The sequence below is a fragment of the Lepisma saccharinum genome, chromosome 1 (assembly GCF_977018435.1).
Source record: "Lepisma saccharinum chromosome 1, izLepSacc3.1, whole genome shotgun sequence".
NCBI lineage: Eukaryota > Metazoa > Arthropoda > Insecta > Zygentoma > Lepismatidae > Lepisma > Lepisma saccharinum.
Genome location: NC_139229.1, coordinates 11,365,754 through 11,373,415, shown reverse-complemented (window position 1 = coordinate 11,373,415; position 7,662 = coordinate 11,365,754). Strand labels below are relative to the sequence as shown.

The 7,662-nt window shown below is 39.6% G+C and overlaps 1 protein-coding gene across 3 annotated transcripts in view; it reads left to right on the top strand.

Moving 5' to 3' along the window:
* Positions 1-924: 924 nt before the first annotated feature.
* LOC145992767 (neprilysin-4-like) overlaps positions 925-7,662 on the top strand; it is a 45,760-nt gene continuing 39,022 nt past the window's right edge. For 2 of the 3 annotated variants that reach the window (XM_083129162.1, XM_083129179.1), the window contains exon 1: positions 2,817-2,895. In XM_083129162.1, the coding sequence (XP_082985288.1) occupies positions 2,853-2,895 (43 nt within the window). In that variant the 5' untranslated portion in view covers positions 2,817-2,852. Of the gene's footprint in view, positions 985-2,816; positions 2,896-7,662 lie in introns of those variants that run through there. The other variant, XM_083129171.1, reaches the window with a different exon arrangement.

Genomic DNA, 7,662 nt, shown 5'->3' with positions numbered 1-7,662 from the left:
TTGTAGCAACACATAGCACGAGTGGCACGAGCGCGAAGAACCGGGTAGAAGTTATACCGCTGTCGTCTGCTTCAGAAGGCAGGAAGGGTCACGTGAACCAATCACGTAGCCCTGTGCTCCATACGCGGGCGTAAGAGAGAGCATTTGGGCGCGTGCTTTAGAGATCCAAGCTTTCCCTCCAGAAAGGCAGCAAGGAATATAGGGTCCTGTACGCCGAACCTGCTCGGCGTCTGGCCAGGAAAGGCATTTAAAAAAATTGCTAGAACGAGTGTTGTTAGTGGAGCGTTGCAAGCGGATCGCGAGAAATAGCTATTATAATGCCATGAAGGTCAGACATATATGAAATTAGTCAAGATTTACTTTATATTTACAGCATTTACGCATTTTTTAAATATTAAATCTGGGAACGCCGGGCGTACTATAACGCTACGCCACTGCTACATTTACGAAGTTGTAATGAATTTCGAAACAGCACTTTTTCTCACAAGGGAAGTGTAAATCCCGATTTCTTATGGTAATTTTCGCATCATTTCACGTTATGTTCAATTCGAAACACAGATGCCTTTTAGAGAGGGGCCAAACATGCCTAAACTACTCACGTGCGAATTCCTCGTCTTATATTTTCGCAGAGAACCATTAAAATCTAACTGCATAAAAAAATTGCTGGAAATATTTCCCGCCTCTTCTAGACAAAGGAAAGTAAGAAATAGTGTGTCAAATATAGGAGGGAGTTCGGTATGCACGTAACCTATAGTAGAAGTATTGAAGAATATCTCTTTTTTGCCGAACTGCTTGGAGCTTGGAAAATGTATAGAACTTTATCTCCTTCCCCTTCTCTCCTCCCTAATAGAAATCTTGCGTACTTCTATGAATTTAATATGTCTACTATGTATTTTCGCAGATTGTCGGGCCTGACGGCTTTCAAAACCTTCAGCCAGCCTAATGTTACAACACACAAGGTGATACAGCCGTGAAAACATGCAGGTAAGCAAATTTACTAATGTATGCAAAACTACCTAACTCTCTGGTCTGTAGCAACATGTGATTTTTACCTGTATCTATCCTGAGCAGCAGCAATTTCCTATTCCCGTCCCACAAGTCTTTTACCATTAGGCTTCCCAAGAAGAGTCAGAAAACTTTTATATCCTCACATGCGTGTTACATGGCTTGACCACTGAAGTCTTCTTTATTTAATTTTTCTAATAATATTAGGATATGAATATAGATTATGCAGTTCAGTGTTATGTAACCTTCGCCAACTCCTACTGTTTCATCTCTTAATCTTAATTTATGTTCCTCTTTTAGTGTAAGAGACCATACTAATTAATGCATGCGTGAAAACGTATCAAACAGTGGCGTACGCTGAGTCCAATATCCGGACTAGCTCACTATGGCACGTGGTACTAGGCAATGGAGGAAGAGAGAACACTATAAGCTCGCATAAATCCTCCGTATAAGTGGTCAGGCACGCCCATATTGCTCCTCTTGACGTTACCATCCCAAAGGCAGCTAGGTTGCCAACTTCTAAGAATTCAGGTTACCAACTCCTAAGAATTCAGGTTGCCAACTTCAGAATCGACATTATTTTCTTATTGAAATGAGTAAATTTATACACAGTTTGAAATCGATTATTCTTTTGTATTTTACTCTATACGCTTCAGGCTTCGCAGTTAGCCTAGCTAGCTTAGAATATAAGCTCCTGGTATCAAATGTGTGAAATTGATTGCATTTCCAATGACATTAGGATCCATAGGAACGCGTTGAGAGGGAGGGTCGAATTTCGGTATCGATATATGAAATCCAACCGATACTTTTCGATATCGATATATCGGCATCGGCTCAGCCCTAACATATGTAGGATAGACTTTGTACCGCCCAAAATAAAAAAAATAAAAAAACGTTCTGCTCCACGTCGCGATTAAACCAGAGAGATAGTCACTGTGCGAACTAAGCTTTTTGCTTGTAAACTATTGCCTTGCGGTTGTAAGTACTTTAGAACATTGGTTCTAACCAAGGTCATTAAATTTCATGATAACATTTAAATGTGACTTAGAAAAGTTAGTATATTTAAATTCTGAGGAAAAAGATGCCTCATATACAACAAGAGGTATCGAACTAGTAACACCGACTACTTGACCAAATTTCTATTGTCAAGTTCAAACTTAATTTCCATCTACTACTTACAAGTTTCTTGTGGTCAATTGCAGAATGGTTCCCATCTTCAACGCACAAGGCCGCATACTTTTTGACAGGGAAATCTTTGATGACTGGCACGAATGATTTTCGATCGTGTTTGTTACATAGTTAACAAATGTATATGCTTTCAATCAGTTTCTTTTAAGGAAGATACAAACATCCCGGATAGGGATAAAAATAATTTTATTTTGCCGGTGATAACATTTTTTTTGTGTGGGGGAAATCCCCAGCGTCCCCCTGTTAATTCGCACACTGGAGGTAGTGTATAACAAAAACTTAAAAGAAACATTTTCAAAGAAGGAAATCCGGTTTACTAGTCAAGTAGAAAACTGTCTAAACTTGAAGAGAACGGCAGACTCTTCCAGGAACCCCATTCAACGAGGAGATTGAACACAAGGAAAAAGAATGTGAAGAGAAGTTCGCAAGGATGGCATGGCTTCCCCCACCAACAATACAATTTAGCAATCTGGATTCGGTTCTAAGAGAGAGAGAGGAGAGTGAGCGAGCGTGTGGCGGCCTCACTGAAGGTCAAATTACTCTTTCAAATTGGCTGCTCTGATTGAGAGAATTGCGAGGCGGCGGCGAGCGTTCCACACAGTTCCCATTTTGCGTAGTGCCTCTTCACCCGCCGCCAGCGTTCCGAGCATCCAGCAACCATGTTTATGAGGACAGCCATGAGGGCGAGCAGTATGTTCACAGGTAATTTCGTGCAACATACGTCGGGCTGAAGTTGTCTATGGTTACGCTAAGAAGGGGGTGCGAAATCATTGAAGACCGGTGGGCGCGGAGCCGACTTCGGTGGCGGAGTGGTTAGCGCATTGCGCTGCGACGGCAGGGGTCCCGAGTTCGAATGCCGGCCTGGGTATGGGAGTTCTTTGTGAATGTTCCTTCATGAATTCCATCACTTATCGTCGTGGTTAGTCAAAAGTGACAGAAAAGCGACGGTAAATAACGAAAATCAAAATCAGATTTTAATTTACAGACACACCAGTGTTCGGAAGTAACTAGTTACAATTAACAGTTACTTTTTTGAGAAATTGTAACTATAACTAGTTACTTTTAAAAGTGAGTAACTGTAACTGTCACTGAGTTACTTTTTTACGAAAGGAGTAACGTTTTAACAGTTACTTCTACAGTTACTTTGCAACACTTAAATTGCTATGTAAGTGTCATAAATTATTGACGATTTAGGACTCAAAGTGACCCGGAATTTAGTTCCTGCTGTGATATAAAAGCCCATTCTTTGTTACATTAATTCTTGCAAACAATAGATGAAGAGGAAAAGAGAAAGTAGTTGTACTAAATTTGTCTCCTGGCGGTGGTCAGTCGGTAGACTCCAGCCAGGTGCCAGGAATTTCAAGGTTTATCGTATGTTTCATCTCTCGTTTGGTAGACCTGAATTCCAAAGCGATAAACACACCTCGGAAGAAGGGTGGATTTCCCAGAAACGGGAAGATAAGCCTCTAGGAGGAGAAAACCTTCGTATTGCTGACAGTTTGGCATTGTCAGTTGTGTGCTGTGAAGTGTCTCTTGTTTCTGTAGTTTGTTTCTCTGTGACCTTATAACTTCCCCCTTTGTAAGTAGCATCCGATAGTTTTTCCTTTGCTATAATATTGGATAAAACTGAAACTGCAATATTTCAGTGTTTTTACGAAAGAATTCAACGATACTGGTACGTACTATGAACGAAACTGAAGAAGACGAGAGCTAGCAAATGCGCATATGAATGGAAAACAATGTAATTGTTTCCACATCATTTCATTTATCTCAGTTCCTGATAATTTAAAAATGGAAGTAAAAATATTTAAGGTTAGAATTCGCTTAGCTATTTATGATTGATTATTCAGCATTTCTGGACATTTTGAAAAAAAGTAATATATTTTGGTAAGTGAAATATACGAACATGCCATAAGTTTAACGTGCCATTTTCACCTTCATCGATAACGCACAATTATAGGCTACTACATTGTATTTTTATCACTTTCTGCTTCATAAACACTTGAAATTGTACAACGAATTTATTTCTCTCTGACACGGCCTTTATGCGAAACAAACCCCCCTTCTTAAAATATATTCTACGTGAGTGATTTCTCTCTCCATCTCTCTTTTTCTATACAGTTTCTAGAACCCCCCCCCCACTCCAATGGAGATTTCTTAAAAGAACAACAATGATAATAAATACAAATGTTTAAGTCGCAGTAACTCAGCTGAACCTCCGTGGCGGAGTGGCTAGCACAACATACTATATGTCAGGGATCCCGGATTCTAGTTCGTTTCGGGCATGGATGTTTGTGTTTGTTCCAATTAGAATATAGAAAACAGAAAATTGAGAAAATGTGAATAACGGGGTATACTACCGCATAGCGGCATTCCTTAAAAAAAGAAAAGTCGTTTGGGTGCCTGACAACCGTTCGAGAGACCCCGGGTTTGATCCTCGGTGGGGGAGAACCGAGATTTTTTCCACCTGTTGAAGCGGCTCCAGCGCACACCCAGCGTCGTATAAAGTGGGTATACTCTGGAGGGTAAAGGATGCCAGGGACGTGATGCTGATCACATCACCCCCACCTTCGTCAAGAAAGTGTGGGGCTCTAACTCCACACCCCCTATACGCCTTCATGGCGTCACGCAAAGCACAGGAGAGCACTTTATTTTGTAATAACTATAAATATACGATGACTTATATTATGTACCAGTAACATAAGTAAAAAACATGTTAGTCTTCACAAAATATTTTATTACAATTAATGATCAGTTTGTGTAATTTGGTTGCAAGAAAATTTTCAGCAGAAAGTAACTGTAACTGTTACTTTTTAAGCAAGTAACTGTAACTGTACTAGTTACCTTTTTAAAAGTAACTTTCCGAACACTGAGACACACACACACCGATATATACATATGAATTGTTTTACCCTATAATATACATATTTATTATGCTATTATATATAAAAAGTAAATTAATAAATATGCAAGTTTGTAAATGTAAAAAGGTAAAGTGCTCCCCTGTGCTTAGCACCACGCCATGAAGGCGTATAGGGGTGTGAGGGTAACGCCTCACACTTTCTTGATCCGGTCGTGAGTGGGGTGATGTGATCAGCATCACGCCCCTGACCGCCTTTACCCCCCAGGGAAATGTAGATTGATTGATTTGCTTTATTTTACTTCGCTTTTTGTGCCACTTTGGCCTAATTTGCGAAGATGGAGACGAGTGATGATATGATGAAATTGATGAATGAACACTCACAAACAGCCATGCCCAGGCCGGGAATCGAACCCGGGACCCCTGGCATCGTAGCGCGATGTGCTAACCACTCCGGCACGGGGGCCGGCTTCATTTGTACTTACTTACATACATACATACATACATACAAATGTACTTTGATTGAGTTGGTGTTTTAAGTCCACTTTATGCACAATAAGGCTAATCGGGACTGCACCTACAGTTTAAAGTGGGATTCAAACCACTATGTGCCTCCATACAAACATAGTATATTTATAAAGTAGCATACTAATTCCTTTAGCAACTGGTTAAAAATGCCAATAAATTACAAAATAGTTGAAATGGTTTTATTATGAATAAGTTTTTGTTTAATTCTTGTTTTCTATTAAGATAAATCAATTAGATTTCATACTCATATTTGTCTTGCATTCTTGTTTTACTTGAGCATACATTGCTATTGGCGTTGATCTCTTAATGGTCTCTTGAAAAAGAGAGAGGAGAGAGAGACAGACAGAATTAAAAAGGGAATGCTTCAGAAAATGAAGAAATGATCGAGGAAAGAGGTAGTATAAACACTAACAAATAGATAGTAAGTCTGAGAGGAGGTCGGAAGGTAGAAAGAAGATCCAAGAAATAAAAGGAATTACAAATTAAACGGAAAAAGAAAAATATATAGTTAACTTTTCCCTATTGTAGAAGGGTTAGGTGCCGCTCCCTCCCCCTGCCCCTCCCTGAGGGCGTCCATGCTGCTTCCCGCCTTCCTTTTTGTTGGCGATCAGGGATTTAGGTTCTCAAAATTAATGATGATGATATGAAGTTATCCACAAATACTGGAAGACGGGACTTCAAGTAGCCAAGCCAAATATTTGACGCTGGAAGTTTTGAAACCTTTTGTTTGTTTGGTGCATTTATTTTTATTTTTTTGTTTTCTAAAAAAATGCACTAATATTATTATTTTTTAATTAATTTTTCTACGCGCCTGATTAACCAAGTACGTTCTCAAGCTTGAAGTGAGAAATCGCGGGCTTATCCCAGGTGGAGTTCCAAATTATCAGCGTTGACCCAGTATCGAATTGAATTGAAGTGTTGTTTAAGTCCACTTTATGCACAGAAAGGCCAATCGGGACTGGACCTACAGTTTAAAGTTGGATCCGGACCTCTGTGCAATATGCCTCCACCATGTATCGAACCCGAGACCCCTTGATAAAAAGGCGACGACGTTACCACTACGCCATCGGGGAGGCCCGGGTTAACCCAGTATCGGAGAGGTCAGTTTTGGGCAGGGTTGTTAAAGGTCCAAGGACCTATATATCCTAGTTGGCTCTAATGGGTTCCGTAACAGGACCGGAACCTTCTTTTCTAGCACAATTTAAATTCGGTCCAACTTGCGTGTTGTTTCATTTCAATACCGAACTTTCACCGTATTTAAATTGATCCGGAAGAATGGTTCCGGAACTGAATTGAAATACTTTAATGATAAAAAAAAAGTTATTTACGGTCCAGAACCCATACTTTTCGGTCTCTCCCGGACCGGAATTGAATTTATTTACAATTCCTGGACCTTTAACAAGGGTTGGTCTTGAGAGGTATCAAGCGGCGATGGAAATTCATAAGAAACAGCGGCGGCGCCAGGATTAATCACCTTGGGGGTCCGGAACGAAATTTAGAGGGTGCGATGTTGAAAATAAAGGAAACGTGAAACATTCATGCATGCTTTAGCCATTCAACCAATCGACTTTTAGTACGATTTTACAAAAGTAGCCAATGAAACTGAAAACTACCATTATTGACTTCCTTAATTCTTGTTTATTTTGCCACAACAAGCGTTTGTTTTGTAATTTGAAACGAATAAAGCTTTTTTAAGCAGGCCCATGATAAACATTGTGTCTCACAAGGAAGATAATCAATCGTTGTTGCAGAGAGTGCACCCCCAGTAGAGGAAAGTAAATGCGGGTTATCTTACGGATTTGGTTTGCCTGTTGTATACAATAACAGCGGTGCCACTTGACCACCAAACATTCTGCGCTCAATATGACGACAAGGTTTTAGTGTCATAACTAGACCACGGATTTTTATGTAATATCAAAGTACAAAATATGTACATAAATATGTAACAATAATTGATAAAATATGTACCTAAATATCTATTGTCAAAAGGATATGTAGCTAAATATGTAGTATCAAAGAATATGTAATATTAATGACAATCGAGTATCCAAGCAATTTCAAGAATTCTGCTAGATATTTAT